Source organism: Chroicocephalus ridibundus, chromosome 5, assembly GCF_963924245.1.
Source record: "Chroicocephalus ridibundus chromosome 5, bChrRid1.1, whole genome shotgun sequence".
NCBI lineage: Eukaryota > Metazoa > Chordata > Aves > Charadriiformes > Laridae > Chroicocephalus > Chroicocephalus ridibundus.
This window is the reverse complement of record NC_086288.1, coordinates 77,748,954-77,765,938: the sequence shown is the minus strand read 5'-3', so window position 1 is coordinate 77,765,938 and position 16,985 is coordinate 77,748,954. Positions and strand designations below refer to the sequence as shown.

General features: G+C 38.7%; 2 protein-coding genes across 10 annotated transcripts in view; one reads left to right on the top strand and one right to left on the bottom strand.

Moving 5' to 3' along the window:
- Window positions 1-6,101, top strand: part of PRIMPOL (primase and DNA directed polymerase) — a 19,448-nt gene extending 13,347 nt beyond the window's left edge. For 4 of the 8 annotated variants that reach the window (XM_063335318.1, XM_063335319.1, XM_063335317.1 and 1 more), the window contains 7 exons: window positions 1,009-1,171; window positions 2,415-2,512; window positions 2,831-2,917; window positions 3,006-3,114; window positions 4,184-4,266; window positions 4,351-4,397; window positions 5,385-6,101. In XM_063335318.1, coding sequence (XP_063191388.1) covers window positions 1,009-1,171; window positions 2,415-2,512; window positions 2,831-2,917; window positions 3,006-3,114; window positions 4,184-4,266; window positions 4,351-4,397; window positions 5,385-5,690 — 893 coding nt within the window. In that variant the 3' untranslated portion in view covers window positions 5,691-6,101. The remainder of the gene's footprint in view (window positions 1-1,008; window positions 1,172-2,414; window positions 2,513-2,830; window positions 2,918-3,005; window positions 3,115-4,183; window positions 4,267-4,350; window positions 4,398-5,384) is intronic. The other 4 variants (XM_063335322.1, XM_063335321.1, XM_063335320.1 and 1 more) reach the window with 2 other exon arrangements.
- CENPU (centromere protein U) lies at window positions 6,098-16,985 on the bottom strand. 2 transcript variants are annotated; one of them, XM_063335326.1, is made up of 12 exons: window positions 16,948-16,985; window positions 16,490-16,608; window positions 15,644-15,761; window positions 14,098-14,203; window positions 13,133-13,223; window positions 12,265-12,340; window positions 11,081-11,198; window positions 10,622-10,700; window positions 9,791-9,838; window positions 8,404-8,465; window positions 7,204-7,360; window positions 6,098-6,541 (listed from the first exon to the last, which is right to left on the bottom strand). In XM_063335326.1, the coding sequence occupies exons 2-12, from the start codon at window positions 16,538-16,540 to the stop codon at window positions 6,404-6,406; spliced, it is 1,044 nt and encodes a 347-aa protein (XP_063191396.1). In that variant the 5' UTR covers window positions 16,541-16,608; window positions 16,948-16,985; the 3' UTR covers window positions 6,098-6,403. The 2 variants fall into 2 exon arrangements, with proteins under 2 accessions (XP_063191396.1, XP_063191394.1); XM_063335324.1 differs by having other exon boundaries at window positions 16,739-16,974.

Here is a 16,985-nt window from a genome sequence, read left to right as displayed (position 1 = left end):
TGAGGACTTCATTTTGTTTTTTCTGAGAGTTCTCTGAAGAACCCCCATTCCTTCAAATTCTTGTGGAATTCAGGATCGCTTTTATCGCTGGCCTCTTCAGTATCTCTGACTTGTTGAAACGTAATCCCCAAGTTGGCCCTACAGTAGGCTTCTACGTTACTGACTCAGAAGGATTACTTTGCACCTACTGTTCAAAATTCCTTCAAACGTATTTGCCAATGGAAATTAAAAACAAATTGTTTACCGTGTCACCTTTTAAAAATTTGATATTACTTCCCCCGAAATCAGCCATCCTCAATATTTATGTTACGCGCGTTACCTCAAAACTGGAAAGCTAAAATCAAAATAGCTGGAAATACTGAATTACATCACGAGGCTGCAGGGACAGAAAGTTCTGTGACATTCCTGTTGTATGAGTTCTTTACATTCTTTTTATCTTCATGAAAATTAAATGCAACCCACAAATAAAGCGCCCCCCTCCTCAATAAATTCTTAGACAGATTAAGCAATGTTTAAAGATACTTGTTCATTTTTTGTTGTTTGTTTTTGAGATTGGAATTAAATTTTCCTGATACGTGCTTTGGACAAGTGGTGGCTGGTCCACAGGAAACAGGAAGTTTGATGAATATAAAGTCCTTTCTCGTTAAAATAATTGTGCAGCCTTTTATGCTCAGTTGTATTTCACAAAATTGGTGAGAAAGCACCAATTTCTTATACGGAAAGGAAACTTTTAGCAATGGTAATGTCAGAATGATTAAAATGCGTATGTAGAGGTGCCGAGTGTTTGTGTTAATAACATAAACATAAATACACAATACTAAAATATAAATAAAAATGTACATGTGTACTTTGTTGCGTGTCTTGCATGGGTTGTGAGCCGAAGTCAGAGTTTTTGTCCGTTCCTTAGACCTCTAGCTGGGTCTAAGGAAAACTGTTTAATTTACAAGTACTAAGTATCTTAACTCCTAGCCAGCATTGTTTTGTTAAGAAATACTTGTTTTCCTGTAGGAGTTTATACAAAGAACAGAAATTTCCGGATGTATAAATCATCAAAAGCAGGAAAAAATGTGATTCTGAAGATAGCAGAGGATAATCAGTTTGTCCCTAACTGTGAAGAGAATGTTTCCTTGGAAGAAGCATATTTTCTTTCCTCTTTGATCTGCAACATCAGGTAATTGTTTCATTCTGATAGATTTGAAAATATTTTTAAATATATATTTTAGTGATTTTTCTCCTGCAGCAGGAGAGTAGTTACAAATAACTACTACCGGTGGGCAGTTATTCCGTGAACATTATTACAGTGTAATTTAGGAGTTTCCAGTAGAATTCCTTCAGTTTGAAGAAAAAATTTCTTGGGACTGTATTTTTATTTTTTTTTTAACCCACCTTCAAATGGTTAAAAATCACAGAACAGGTGGTACGGCTTCTGAGTTGCACCTCATTTCTCTGTACACGCTCAAAATGCTGAAATTTAACCATTATTATAGTCTTCCAGTCAATTAAATATGAAGAGTCTAAATATTTTCTGAAGCATGATTAAAAAAATAAAAAAAAAAAAGATTTTTGTCCATATTTACTTGCATTTCCCATTTGGTGCTTAGGTTGGATACTGGTACGTATAATAATCAAGTTTTCTGTATCTCAACCTCTGATACATCTTACCCTGCACTGACTGTATCTTAAGGTGATCCCAGTCATTACTGCAGCAGAACGAAGGTTAAAGTGGTACATCCCTCTGTATGATATTACGTATAATGGTTTTATTAAAAAACATATATTTGTTGTGGCTTCAGTTTTTATATTCCGAGATGTTCGTTGTCCTGAGCTGATGCCAATCTTCCCATAGCACAAATCGTGCCGTGTATTTGGATCATAATTATGGGCTGAGTCTGTCATAAACGTGGATGAGAAATTCTGCTGTGTTGAATTTATCTTTCTGCGGTCATCTGGCTTCTAGCTGGTAATAGGGCAACTCTATGAACTCCACGGTTCATGGGAGAGAGAGGAAAAAAAAGAAAAGAAAGCTTTCAATGTGTATATATGCATAAACGTTGCATCTAGAGCAAATGCTGCTGTTTGAGTGTGGCCCAGCAGTCTGTAAATGGCTGGGTCCTGGGATTTGTGCCAGGAGCCAGATGGTGCTCTGGAGGAGGGATCCCTGCCCTCTGCTGGTGTAAGTCAGAGGAAACCCGCAAAACGAGAAGAAAAAGTGCTGCAGGGACAGTGGAGGGGTGGCATCAGGATGACAGGGTGGCTAGGTTGGCAGGGGGTCTGGAGGTCCAACCCCTGCTCCAGCAGGGCCACCAGGACTCTGTTCTGTTCTGCCACCCTGGGTTATGTCACAGCACGTTATACCACACCACGTAATACTGTAAGAATCACGCGTTTTCCTTTGGCTTCTCTCTTCTCTTCAGAGTGAGGGACGACACAAAGGTTCTGTCATCTGGCGTTCCAGAGGAGGAGAGAAGAATGTCTGCTTTTTTAAACAGGAAAACTACCGGAAGCTGTAGAGGTACCTCAAGCCTTTGCTTCTCTATAGGCAAAAAAAAAAAAAAAATACTCTTAGATTTCGACGTACTGTGACTGACACCCTGGATAACCTCTAGGAGAGGTGGCCTGAATGCCACTTGCCCTCCCCTCCCGCCCCCGTTGCTGTCCCGTGCGGTTTAACGGTGTACAGGAAATTAACACTGGGTTTGAAATCCTTTTATTTAAGGATTTGTTACGATTCACGTGCATTTTGTGTCTGTGCTCTATATAACATGTAACGATTACCTACCACAGTGACGAAACCAGTAACGGAGCGTATCGGTGGTCTTTGTTGTAACAGATTCCGTGGAAGGTTACCAGGATTCACCATATCCAGAAATTGATCATTTTGTTCGCTCTATGGTTAATAAAGACGGGGTGCAAGGAGGTAAAGACCACTTTGCTATTTACAAATGAGTATTCCACAGCAGTAGTTTTAAAGACATAATAATTTTTTATTTTTTTTTTCCCCCCAGGGATACGGCGATGGAATTATTTCTCTCTGGAAGAAATACTTGTATATGATATTTCTGGTTACCGTTGGTGTGAAAATATTGGAAGAGCTCACAAAAGTAACAACATAATGTATGCTCTTGAACTATTCACTTTAAAACGGCTTTATTTATTTTCCTGCTCAACCGTTTCTATATGGATAGAATCAGCACCCGTTACAAAATTTCTGCTCTCTTGCTCTGTGTGGATACAGCATCTTTTTAAAAAAAAAAAACCAAAACAACCAAACAACCAAAACCACCATTTTTTTCCCTCTAAATTTACTTTGTGATAACTGAACTTGTATTTCTAATATTTCTGTGAAGTCATCTTCATGCTATTTAAAATACCTGCCTGAAGATACCAACATACAAGTCAGAGTACGTCAAAGCTTTGCTGCTTCTTCGCTAGGAAGCTGAACAATCAGAAATAAGACAAAGAAAACAGACCACTCTTAAATTCATTTACAGCCCATCTAAAATTGCATTCTTATGTTATTAAAATGACAAAGGTAACTCCTGCCACCACTTTAGTCAAGGTAAGTTTTGCCAGTGACTCTACAAGGACTCAGACTTCGTATAGTTTGGACACTAGAATTGCAGTATGTCATCAGTAGAAACGTTTTCACTTAAAAATTATTCTATGTAACACTTAAAATAACTGAAAGATAAGGAATGTGTTTTTGAGAAATATTTTTTTTTTTTTTTTTTTAAAAAACCCACAGCCACTAGGCTTGATTAACTTGGTGTTTCTTGAGCACAGCTGGAAAAGCTGGGCTATCTGATCAGTTGACAGGAAATACTGATTTTATCTGGCTTTTATAATGAAATTATCTGTAACAGCAGCAGCAACAAAATCTTATCTTGCAGTTAGGTCCCATATACTAATCTTACTTTAATGACTTTTTCTTCCAAGCTTAATGTAAATAAGTTAACCAAATTTCATTTTTGAACGTTAGTCTCAATTTTTAAAAGAAATTTTTTTTTTTTAGCTTAAGAAACCTGAATTTTATTGGAAGTATGTAAGAAGCATGTCAGAGCATGAAAGCAATATCCATAGACGGGGACAAACCAACCCTGTCCATTTAGTGTCAGAGTTTCATACCGTATGCATTCACTTCATTTACGTACTGTTACTAAAACCTAAATTATTTCATTCTTAGGATTCTGGTGGACCTAAAGAAAGAAGTCTGGTATCAAAAGTGTCATGACCCAGTCTGCAGAGAACAAAACTTCAAATCGCAAAGTATGTATTCTGTGATTTCAAAGCAATTATGCTTAAATACTTTTTGGAATGTTAACTTTACTTAATGCTATATATTTGATTTAGGTTTTCCATTACCACCTCGGCTCTGTCTCCCTTTTCTTTTCAAAGAGGTATGTTTTTTGTCCTGTTGCTATATGCTGACATTCTTGTGAGCAAAGCTGTCTCTGGAAGTCCCTGCTAACGCAGGCTGTTGAGCTCCACACAGGAGTTAACGCTGGTATGGAAGAGCTCTCTGCTGGGGTGGCAGCTCCATATTGTCCTTTTTAAGTTCTCCAGCAGCAGATCTAGCATAAAAATGGTCAGTGCAGATAAAGCCTAAGTTATGGAACAGCCTGACCTCACCTGGGACTGAACACTGTCTTCCGCTGTGGTCTGAGCAGCAGTTCCCAGTGCACAAGCCACAAGAGTGCTGCCGGCGCAGAATGGAAACCCTGCCCAAGTTAAGCTCTGCTGCGTGTGTTTGAGTGCATGTTGGGCCAGCTAACGTAGAAGTGATCCTGGAACACCTGAGTCAGTCACATCTAAGTCAGTGACCCTCAAGTTTGAAGTTCATGTAATGTCGTTTTAGTGTATTAAAGCGCTTATGTTTACCCACACGGGTAGAATATTTAAACGGACCTGATACTGCAGCTAGGCTCTAAGGCCTGAACAGAATCATTTTTTCCACTGAGTAAGAGTTGGCATCTTTGCAACTTTTAAATTTACACTTTACACACTACAAAATGGCACATTAAGGTGCTACTTAAGCAGAGCATCAATAGCTATTAGCGTTATTTCATGGAAAGGGTAATTTAAATGCATTTTCAGATCCTGACAGTATCTTTAAACACACACTAAAATTAGTTTTAACCTTCTGTTATGCTAACAAGCTGCATACAACAGCCTACTTGTAGTTTGCTAGAAAATCAGCAAGTTTTTATTCCTATTAAAATAGGCTTCCATGGGGTAATGTGGCTATAAATTAACCTGCCTTGTTGTCCAGCTCTCTGTAGTATCCATTATATGTGACAGTACGAGTTTCAGACTTTGAGATCAGAGCAGTTAAAGGGCTGAAGACCATTTTTGTATGGAATAAATAGTATTCTTGTTTCTAAAAGGAAGAAGAGCGTACACTGACGGATGAAAGGGGGAAGACAGAAGAAAAACTAGAACCACATGTTAACATGTTAGACTTGTCAGAAAGCTCAGTATCTCTAGAAAAAAGCTTGTCTCAAGACTTCCCGTGGTCAGACAGCGAGTGGGACAACACAAGCGACGATGCCTGTTTCCTAGAAGCTACTGACGACGTGGAACTTGCTGAAGCTGCAAGCGATAGTCTGAATTATGCCATGGAAGAAATTCCTGATGAAGTTCTTCTGGAAGCTTTAGGGCAGCAAGACATGTGGACTAAAGGCGGCAGCTGAGCACAGACCTGGCTGGCAAACCAACCACCAGTGATGCAACCTGCTTGAACACAAGGTGCACGATCGCCTGCCTTCTGCGAAAGGCCCCGCCACGCAGGTCAAAAATGCTCTTCCAGAGCTGCAAGACAAAGAACTGAGCAACAAGTATCCTCACAACTGGATCATCTTCAACAAGCATGAGGAGATCAGGGAAGATTACACAGGCCTGAAGAGTACTGGACTGAAAACTCGGAAATTGCTGCTCCAGGTTTAGCACTTTCAGCACTCACTGCTGTACAGTTTGTTTTGTTAGCTGTATGTCCAAGTTTTACTGATAAGCCAGTAAAATAAATTACTTCCAGAAATGGGAGGAAATTTTTTATTTCAAATACAAATTTAATAAAAATATTTATCTATCAATAGTCAACCACTGTCTATGTGTTCTCTTTTGAAAGTATATATTGCTTTCAAGATCATATTACTTTAATAGCCCAAGATTAAAACCCAACATTGTCAACAGCACAGAAAAGTTTTACTACTTTAAGTGGAATTGCCATTTCATTAATTTCACTGATATTCTGACTATTTGACAACAGAAGGATAAATCTCTGAGTAAGTCACTGACTTCCTTTAAACGCTGAGGCAAAATACAGCAACAATGATTAAACAAGCTTTAAGCGCTGACCATTCTAATAATTGTTCCTAACGAATATCAAAAAGTCTATTAAAACAACTTAATGTTTCTCTGGTAACTTCCCTCTTTGTGCAGCCAGAGCCTTTTCCAATTTCACGTTAATATTCTGAAAGTGTCCTTCTGCTCCTAGAATTCTCCGCGACTCCACCAGAAGAGCAGGGAGGCTGGAAATTCCATACTGTTAAGGAAATAAAATGACAAGGCAAGACTTTTAACTCTTGGAAAATTGGTATTTATTTTTCCTCTATCTGAAATGGTGCAAAGTGATTTTTAAGAGTGAAGAAGAGTCTTCTGCAAGGGTAGGATTTCCTTACATCTGGCAGGAATGCAGAAACAGAAAAGAGCACACCAGGTCTGCCCCACGGTGAAAGGGAAGGAAATACAAGGTCACGGAATACAAGTGCTGTTCTTGGCATTAACCACCTTACGGAACAGACATGTAAGTACCAGAGCTTTCCCCACCTTTGAACAAGAGCAACAAAAGAAACTGATTACTTGTTTCTTACTGTTAATCTTTCTTCATTTTTTCTATTAAAAAATGTTAGACCTGAGGACAACCGTTACCCTTCTATGTCCTTTCAGTTCCTGGACATAGACAGCAAGGGAGCAGAATCCTCTCTGAAATACTTTCATTTCAAACATGAGACCCAAAAAATGCATGAGATACTGCAGTAGTTATGGCAATGATCCTCAAGTTGCTTCCACAAAGACAATTAACAAAATATTGCTGTTCAGTGTAAGTTAAACGTTAATAGAAATGCCCACCAGTTCAGGAAATAAAAAAGGGCGGGGGGAACTGATCCGGAACAGTTCAGAAACGGACAGAAAATATGTACTTACTACCACTTTTTCTTCTGGGTTTTCTTCTCTATAATCCAAACAGTCTTCCTGTAGCTCCTTTAAGTCAGTAAGTAATTTGGTTGCCTGCCACAAGGAAGATTTCCTTTCCTGTAACTCAGCGTATTCTCTTTGCAGTTGTGTCAGTTGCGGTTCAGCTCTGAAAAAGATCAAGGCTTTGATGACTGTATCTGCATTTTTATTTCCTGAGGAACTATGAATGTATTTCCCTCTGAAGCAGACTGAAGGGAAAGGTAAGTGCCCGTTGTTCTGCAGCTGCGCACACCTGAGGTGCTTACGCTGCAGCGTACTCGGGATCTGCAAACGAGAGATGCCGCTGCCCGAGGGAACAGGACGGCTCAATCCTTTATATCAGCCCTCCGAAAACTGAACAGCAGCAGCCCTTTTCATTAACGGTGTGCAGCAAAGAAGCTTTCTTAAGATGATTAGAGGGTTAAAACACAACAAAGTGCAAAGACAGCTTTCAATCTGTGAGGGGGTTCAAACCCATAGTGAGGGATGCCTTTATTTATTTTCTTGAGCTAAGTTTGTCCATAGCACTTACTGCAAAGAAAACAAGACTCTCGTGGCCATAGTTCATCTGCCTTTGTGGCGCCAAGCCCTGGGTCCCTACAGAGTTAACTTACAGCGTGTACGTTATACACAGCTTCAATGTAAAGCTTGTCACCAGTAACCAGATGGATTCGGGGAAGTCCAGTGGTTCTTCCAAATAACGTAATTTCTGTGTTGTGTATCTAAATGATACTTTAAAGCTAATGCCAAATTAGAGAAGGGGAACTGCATGGCCACATGAGACGGAAGCAAACCCTGTACCCAGAGGCATCCCTGCCAAGTTGCAGAGGTGAACGAAATACATTCTCCACTTCAAAAAAGCTCTTTGCAAATTTATGCTTCATCCCCTTTGCAATTCCAGTTGTAACGTTAGGTGTTTTTCTTCTGAATGTATGGTCCGAAATACCATCCCTGTTACCAGTTAGCTAAGAGAACTTGCAAGAATCTAGGCAACTGAAATATGGAAAGGAAAGCTTACCCTGAGCTTTTGTAAAAACAGTAAAGCAATACAGAAGTAGAGTTTCATCAAAACAAAATGAAAAAACATAAAAGTTAATTTCACCTCTAGGTTACAAAACACCAGACTCCTTAAATTCTTCAGGCTATTATTGTGCCTCATTAGAAACATACCCAATTAGCTCTTCCCTGAGTTGCGACAGTTGCTGCCTTTTCTTTTTGATGTCTGTTATTACCTGAAAAAAATAGTGGGGAAAGTCTTTGAAATGCTTCTCTAACTTCAAAGGCAAACAGCTCAAATTTCATTGGCTTTTTCTCTTTGAGGTTTTATGCTTCTGATTCTGGGTGTGGCAGATGCCGAGATACCAGACCTCACAGACTGCCATATTTGAAATTCATATTTTAGACATTTTAAAGAACTTTGAAGTGTTAAACTCTCATCTCCATCCAAAATTTCTCTTAAGGAACACTGGATTTACAAGCATAGTAAAGGAGTCTGTGACATTTTGTACTCCAACACAACCAACTCCAGCAGGTTTTTCTTTGTTTCTGTTTTAAAAATGCAGACTAAAACGAATGCGTGTTTAGTATGATTGCCATAATTAAGCTTTCTTTAACACAATATCCAATTTAAAAACAAAACCAAAGCTAATCATAAATTTAAATTTAGCAACTACAAATCTGATTTTAAACAAATGTGTAAGAGGCAAAATAAGGATAAATGCATGGCTGTGAATGGTAGATGTACTTAAATTTTCATTTTACATGCAGAGTAGCTTACCATATTACCTCAACAAGACTTCAGCACATTAATTGCTACCTCCCAGAATAAGCTTTCTGTTGACTTTACTTGTTAAAAGCTATTTTGTCATCAAAATGTTTGCAGAAGAGGTTAATCCGGGCAGAAAGCCTCTTAAATCTCTCTGCTGCAGGGCATTCACCTCTCTCCTGATGAGAGCACTGTCATGTTTTCCTGTTCTTACACTAGTTCCTTCTCCTGCCGACACTTCCCTCTTGCATTTCCAGCGAGTTAGCACTCGCTCCGGATGAGGAGAGGAACCGCCTTCCTCTGAACAACAATTTTGCCTGTATTTAGGGAACGCAGCTCCCTTGGACTTCTCTCCTTTAAACTAAACAATCCAATTTTATCCTCGCACGTCACCATCTTTGCTGCTCTCCCAGATTTTATATTCACCTATGTTTCTTGAAGGTTAGTTCTCAGTATTTAATTGGCTCGCCAGAGGCCTCACCAGTGCTCATTAAAAAAAAAAAAAAGAAAAAAAAAAAAGAGTAATTCACATGCATAGACACCTACACATCCTAATGTGCATTCCTTCTTTTTACACCAGTATAGCAGTATACGTACGGAGTTTGCAATCCATCACATTTACTCAGATCTTTCCCAAAAAACCTCTGGTGGTTCCCTATCCTCTGTTTGTGCAGCTGATTCTGTAGTACAGTACACTTTTTTGTGGATGATTTTATTTCTTCTAGTCAACTTCTTGACATTTCAATGCCCGCCTCTGTATGCTGTACGACCTAGTGATATATATGTATTTACCTTCGCATTTTTCTTCTTCATATTCTTTAATTCATGGATTTCCGCTATCTACAGAGGAAAAGAATTACAGATTGACTATGGATCTTGATTTCACCTCCAGCCTCCTAAAAACACAGCTGCATGAATTACTTTGGAATAACACAAAGAGCTGTTTAAAAACACCACCACTGGTTCAAAGGAAGATTACGGGTGTATCAGTTGTGTATCAATTCTTTCCTCTCTCCTCACGCCAGAAGATGACTGCTGCACAGAATCAGTCATCTTGCACCAGTTAGCGCCAGTAATACTCCTTGTACCAATTAGTGCGATACTACCTAGCTTAATTTTTCTATAACTTTATTTAAAATTTATATACCTAATAATAGATATATAATGGACAAAAAATTTGTCCATTCTAATGAATCACTTAGAACTATAGTTTTAGTACTTATCCGTTGTACTTATCACAACTCCTACAAAATTCTGAGTTTATGTTACTCGTCGTAATTAGCGAGAAGAAATCTTAGTTTTCCAAGCAAATGAGCTTTTTACAGTTAGGTTCAAACTGTTAATGAAAAAAGGATGATTTTCCCTGAACTACATTAGAGGCCTTAGTCAGGCCCCTACACAAGAGTCACTGAAACGCAGTATAAAGATTAAATCATCAACCTTTTAAAACTCTAGCCCATGAGCTTTTAAAACAGTTTTATCCTGACAAGAGATTAGAAAATTTAAAGTATTATAAAATAAATGTGTAAAGGACAATGTAAACCTATACACGTTTTGACTACAGTGTAATATACAGCTCTATAATCGGTACCACAAAATTGATTTTATTTATGGTCTACTTACAAGATCGGTGATTTGGTCCTTGAAAGCCAAACAGAAGCCATTGATGGCTTTTCTGCAAACATTTGATTCTGTCCTCTCTCTGGAGGAGTCAGAGGAACAAAACACAACCCATTGGGTTTAGTAAAGGAGAAATTTAATCCAAAAACATTCCTTTTAGTAATGAATAAACCGCAACGTTAAGCAGCTAATAGCAAAGGCAACTGCAGGTCTTTCATGTACTAGCAATAGCTTAATTTCAACATTGAAAAACATCAGCTGAGATGTGCTGTTCTTATGTTTGGAAAAATATCAAATTCCTGGAGACCACCTCAAGATCACAGAATGCTAACAATCATTAAAATAACATCAGAATGTAACCATGCAATAGTGCATTCCCTAAACGACAGCCCATTAGCAAAAACGCAGCTAATTTGTTCTTAAAACTTTGGGTATTCAGCCACAAGAAAGCAGAACGTTTACCTGCAATTTGCTGCAATCTTCTCAAATTCAGCCAGAACAACATCCAGCTCTGTAATATCTCTAGGAGATCTCTTCAGCTCCTTGGGACACCAAACCTGAACAGAACATGGGCTGTCCACTGAAACAACAGAATAAAGACAAGCACTGTACAATTCAGGTACGTGTTCTAAAATAACAGAAAAGTTTTTGTGCTCACCATTAAAATAACCATCTTAAAGTCATGAATGTTTTAATATGAAACTTGAGAAGAGGGAAATATTAATTATTTCATCTGTCTTTGATGATGGAACTATGCTAGACTTATCTGGGAACACTTTAGAATTCTATAAATTATATACAACTTACTCTCCATCATTTCAAACAAGTCCAGGAGCACGTTCTTACACTAACTGATAAACTCTACAGTGTACTGTAGATACAGCTCTTTGTGCTGTAAAAATCATTAGCCTGAGTTTGGGCAACCTCCGTGACTCAAAGAATCATGAGTTGTTATACCATATTTGTATACGTTTTGTATTTATACCATATATGCTTCAAAAAAAAAGCTATATACAAATACATTTCTTTAAACTTTGCAATAGTATTAATAGCTAATTCCACAAAACCTTAAGGCATGGTTCTTCACGCACTCCCGAATGTAAATCCAGCACTTGAATGTCACGGGGTACAGTTCAAAGGAAGCCGGATGACACCAGAGAAACAGTTTCTCTACACCGAAAAATGCCACTGCCTTGAAGGCGCCTGTCTCAGAGGTCTTTATACGAAGGGCTGTGCCTACGCTCTAAGTCAGGGCACCCCAAGCTCTGCCCCACAGCCCGGAGCCCCAGGCTCCCGAGCCAAGGGACGTAACTCAAGTGTCTCAGGGCTCCGTAGCCACGGACCCAAGGGGACCCAGCTTCCCTCCAGCGGGACCCGGGCTGGGTGCCAGGGATAACGCACGCTTTACCCCTTTTCAAGGGAGCAATAGGCAAGTCCAGGGACACAAACCGTGGGGATCAGAGCTGCGTAAGGATAAAAGCTCCTCAATTTAACCATTGATAATGAGTGTCTAGACCAAAACTAGAGCATCCCATTTCTAGCAGCAGTATGCTGCTACATGTCAGAAATGAAAACCATTCAGTTATGGAAAAGCACTCATCTTGAATGAGGAAAAACCATATGAAGCTTTGAAAAGTCTACTTTACCAGAAGGATCTGATGTGCTCTTCTCTGAAGGCCGCCTCTTCTTTTTTGCCTGGAATTGAGTAGCATTCAGAGTGTTCTATGATATAAAAAGCAGATTAACATCAAAAAAAACCCTAGGTTTACGCATTTAAAATTCTGAGAGATGGCAATTAGGCAGAACACATGGAAGTATTTCAGCTTTTCATGACTGAAACATCAGTCACACTCACTGAGGGCAGTTTTGCCAGAATCACAGCACAACGATCACACTGCTGGACTGAATTTTGCAAAAGGATTTTCAACAATTCCAATGACTTTCAGTATGTAAAACACTTTGATGCAAACTACCACGTAGCTTCTTTTATCACAGGCCTACTTTCCCAAGTCTGCAGATAACTCTTCCTCTGTACACCTGGAAGCTAAGTGGCCAAAAGCATTTTACATTAATTGCGGTCTAAGTGCGGAAAAACACTCATTCAAAACCAAGTGGGTTTTGTCTATTTCTAATATATATTCAAGATTAATTTTATCCATGAAAAATTAAATTCTCTCATTTCAATATTGAACAAGTACGAGAGATTTATATTCCACTTAGTATGCCATTCTTTAGGAACATATATTCCAGATAGAAAGAAGATACAGAACATATTCCCAAATGAGCCAGAGAATGGGCTAGAGGACACAGGAACACCTGGCTGTTACATTCCCCATCGACCTGAGACCGTAGCTTTAAGCATCTCACCTGGCCATCTCGCAGAAATACTCTGAGGATTATTAATTTGGGACACAATTAAGTACTAACGAAGTACTAAGAAAAAACTCCTCTCTAATGCAGGCATGGCATGAAGTAATTAAAATTAAATTGGGTGATATGCAACTTTCTCTGTACCTCATTCTCCTTAAGGGGTGCGTCTTCAGGATCAGCTGTGCTGAATTTCTGAACAACACTACCAGATGTTTTCGAGCGATGCAATTGTTTACTAGGAAAAGAAAAATATCCGCATGTAAATCCACTACACACTGAGAAAGAACAATCTTCAACCATCTAAACAAAATCATCCTAGGTTTTGGGGAACGTTTTGTATTGCTATGTCACTCATTTTGTGTCTCTTAAATCAACTACTAAAAGGTTGCAAATGGCATCTAAAGGGAAACAGAAACTTCATCCCTCAAGAGCAACCCTTGCGACAATTAGAAATCCATTACTACCTGAGCACTGGGATAGCCATGGTCTTTTGAGGAGAAACTTAAAAACAGAAACAAATTATTACTGAGGATATTTTATCAGGAAAGGAGATGGCTTTCTTGGTGGGGGGACAGGGTAAGAAATCAAAACACAAAAAAAATACACGCTCTCATATAACTCTATTATTGTCTTGCTATTTCATTAAGAACTATTTCACGTTTAAACTAAATTTGATCTAACACATGAGAAACAGGCTAAAACTTGTATTAAAAGATTTTTTTTAAATATTCATTCTCTTCGTTACATATAGTTTAACTGACTTTTACCTATATTTCATTTTTTTGACTTTTTAACTTTAAAGACACCAGCATTTAGAGGACTAATTAATATATCAGAGATATTTTAAAATCTTTTGATTTGGAAAAAAAATACAGTAAGTACTTAAATCAATATACTGCTTGTAAAAGGTAAACACTAATTTATTCTCCCATTTCTTTTCTACATTCCCCAATCTTACTCTTTTGGTTTCTCAACTGGGAAATTTTAAGTTATAGCACCTGTTTAATAAGCAAACAGGGAAACCTGACAAACAGAACATTTTTCCCATTTAATCTAAAAAACTAAAGATGAAATTAAATGCTGGCAATTGTTATTTTTTTCCATCAGACCTTCTTTTTGCATTTTTCTTTTGCCGTGCTGAAGCATGACCAAGCGACTCGTTTTCTGAATGTTCCTCTCCATAGGCATCCACAGCGGTACTGTGCAAAGGGTGATCTATAAAGAACAGAAAATAACCTGGATGAAAATTGTTCCTCTCTGTCCAGGCAAAGAGCATGGACACGCCAGCGCTGCCTGCCATCATGCATTTAGTTAGAATATTTGTGGTTTGCTCACTAATACAAAGGAAGTCTTGTTAAAAGTATTATTTGAGGATTGGGAAAAATATATATCGTGAAAAGCTTCATAGTTTCTATGCTCATCCACCTGCTATTTCTTTACAAACTGAACCCAAAGGTGCAGGAAAGCTCGGCACGTACGTATGGCCCACAGAAAGCAAAACACTTTTTACAGTTTATTTAAAGTCTCTCTTTGCTATGGCATACACCCATCTTCTATACATTTAAACAACTTTCTAAATTTTACCTTTTTTTTTTTTTTTTAAATATGGATTTTTAGCTGCTTTGTTGGATGGTATAAGACGACAGTTACAGCTGCTACAGAAAGTCTGTAAATGTAGAATTCGTGAAGGTAGCTACCAGGATAGATTAAAACTCTGAGAACCCTACGGTTTTAGCCTGCCTTCCGTAGTATATGTCTCATTTTTTCAAGCACATTGCCACCAGAGTTTAGCGTTGGCTTACATTAGTGTTAGTGGGCATCCTTTTTATCGTTTTTCACACATCCCACAGAAGCAAGGAAGAGCTTTTCATTTTGCGGACTTTCCCTTATGACAACTCTTTTGCTGTATTGTTCTTTATTGTTCATTTTCAATGCTGTTTCTAGTAGTTGCATGTATAATTTTCTTAGAGTAATAACTATTACAGCTGAGAAATAGCTCTTAGCATTTCCTCTATTCTAATTACAGTTTTTCAAAGATTTTTCTTACTGACATTGACATATAAGACCTATATGTATTTAATAACAGAGAACTTCACACAGGGACACGTATTCCTTCTAAACTGATTCTCTTCCAGTATACTGAGGCCTCATTGCACAAGTCCCATATGGAGCATGGAAATGGTTTTAATGCTTCACCAAAAAATAGCATGTTTTTATGAGGTTACTTTTTAAGTAGAACAACATCCCTGTGAACGTCCAAGTTTGCTGCCACGCGTACTCTTACGATAGCAAAAAATTTCACTTCATAATTTGTGTAATTTAATAGAGAGTAACTTAAGATACTGAACTTTCTTTTTAAAATGCAAACTCTTACATGGTTGCAATGTTATATTGCATGAAATTCTGCCACTCAGACTATAAAACTTGAATAGGTGGTATTTTTCTTTTATTTGCACGTACCACAGCATTATTCTTGTTACTTCCTACATGACAGAAAAATACCACCGCACTCAAAAAAACCCTCTGTCTCTCCTGCCCATAACTTCCTCTGGTAAAAAAAAACAATACCTTGTCCCAGGAAAGCATTGAAATATTTTGTCCATATGGTTTGTTCATGAAAATAACACATTAAATGACATTCAAGTTAATACTAACCAAACGAATCGTCAGGTTCCTCCAGTTGATTTGCTTCTGCTACCTTCAATATCCTTGAGACATCTGGTTCCTCAGGTGGGAGCAATTTCCAGTGAGGACGGGAGCTGGCTTTGTGTTCCTGGATGGGTATGAAATTAATAAATAGCTAGTTCATCCAGCTTTTTGAGTGCAAAACAAATGAAATGTGGCAATGAATTTCACAAACGTTTGATCAGAAATACGTTTAACTTGGACCATATTGACTACTGAGCTATGATATAAAGTATTTGAAGCATGTGTTTTTTCCTCAGGCTATGTTCCCCCGCCCCAAGAGAAGCGAAGGTATAAAACTAATCTATTCTTCTATTTGATACTATACTGTAGCAGGAGCTTTATCTTATTTTATAAAACCAAGTATATAAGCTTAGAAATTTTATAACAGTCTAATATCTGGTTTCTGTAATCTGTAGCCTTCTTCTTTTCAGGCATTAAAATATTTTTTCTTTCATCTTTGTATTACATGAAGGTCCATCCTTGCCCAATTTAATGATTCTCACTTTAAAAAAATATGAAAAGCTAGGCGCAACTTCTTATAAAAGGTGGAATTTATAATAAAAGCTATGCACAACTTCTTATAAGTCAAGTATTCCACAGACACGTCTGTAAAGCAGAAAGGTAGGGGAGAAGGGCACTGGTTTATGAAATATTTGTAAACGTGTCATTCACACCCAAGCGTGGAAGTACATTTCCTCACTGGTTTGTGTGCATACACGCATACGCCTGCCCCTCCACAGCCAAGGCCACAAGAGCACGGTGACACAACGCAACGCTTGCTGTTTTAATTCTGCTCAGCCTAGCAAAACTTACCTGTGATTTATTTCCGGAATGATTTCTCTTCCTTTGCTTCTTTGAGGACATTTTGCTGTTCAGTATACGCTGGTAAAAGTACAACTGAGGATACAGTTACTGAGGATACCAAAAGTTACCTGGGAGAGAAGGGGAAATCCTCGTTAATCCAACCTATTACGCATAACTCATTTTAAAGGCAGTAAAACTCACTCTATTAGACAAGCCTAACGCCTGACATAGCACGTATAAATCAGTAACAAGACATACATATTAAAAATCTAAAGCAAGGCGATGCATGACGCTGTTTACGCCTTTACTCGTGCTTCACAGCTGCCGTTCCCCTCAGGCAGGAGTCCCCGGGCGGCCCGGCCCGGCCCGACCCGACCCGACCCGCCGCCTCAGGCGCGGAAATGGCGGCCGGCGGCCCCTCCGCCCTCCCCGCCCGCGGGGGACACCGGCCCCTTCAGGGCACCCACCCGCCTTCCCGCCGCGATTCAAACCGACGGGCGGGAAG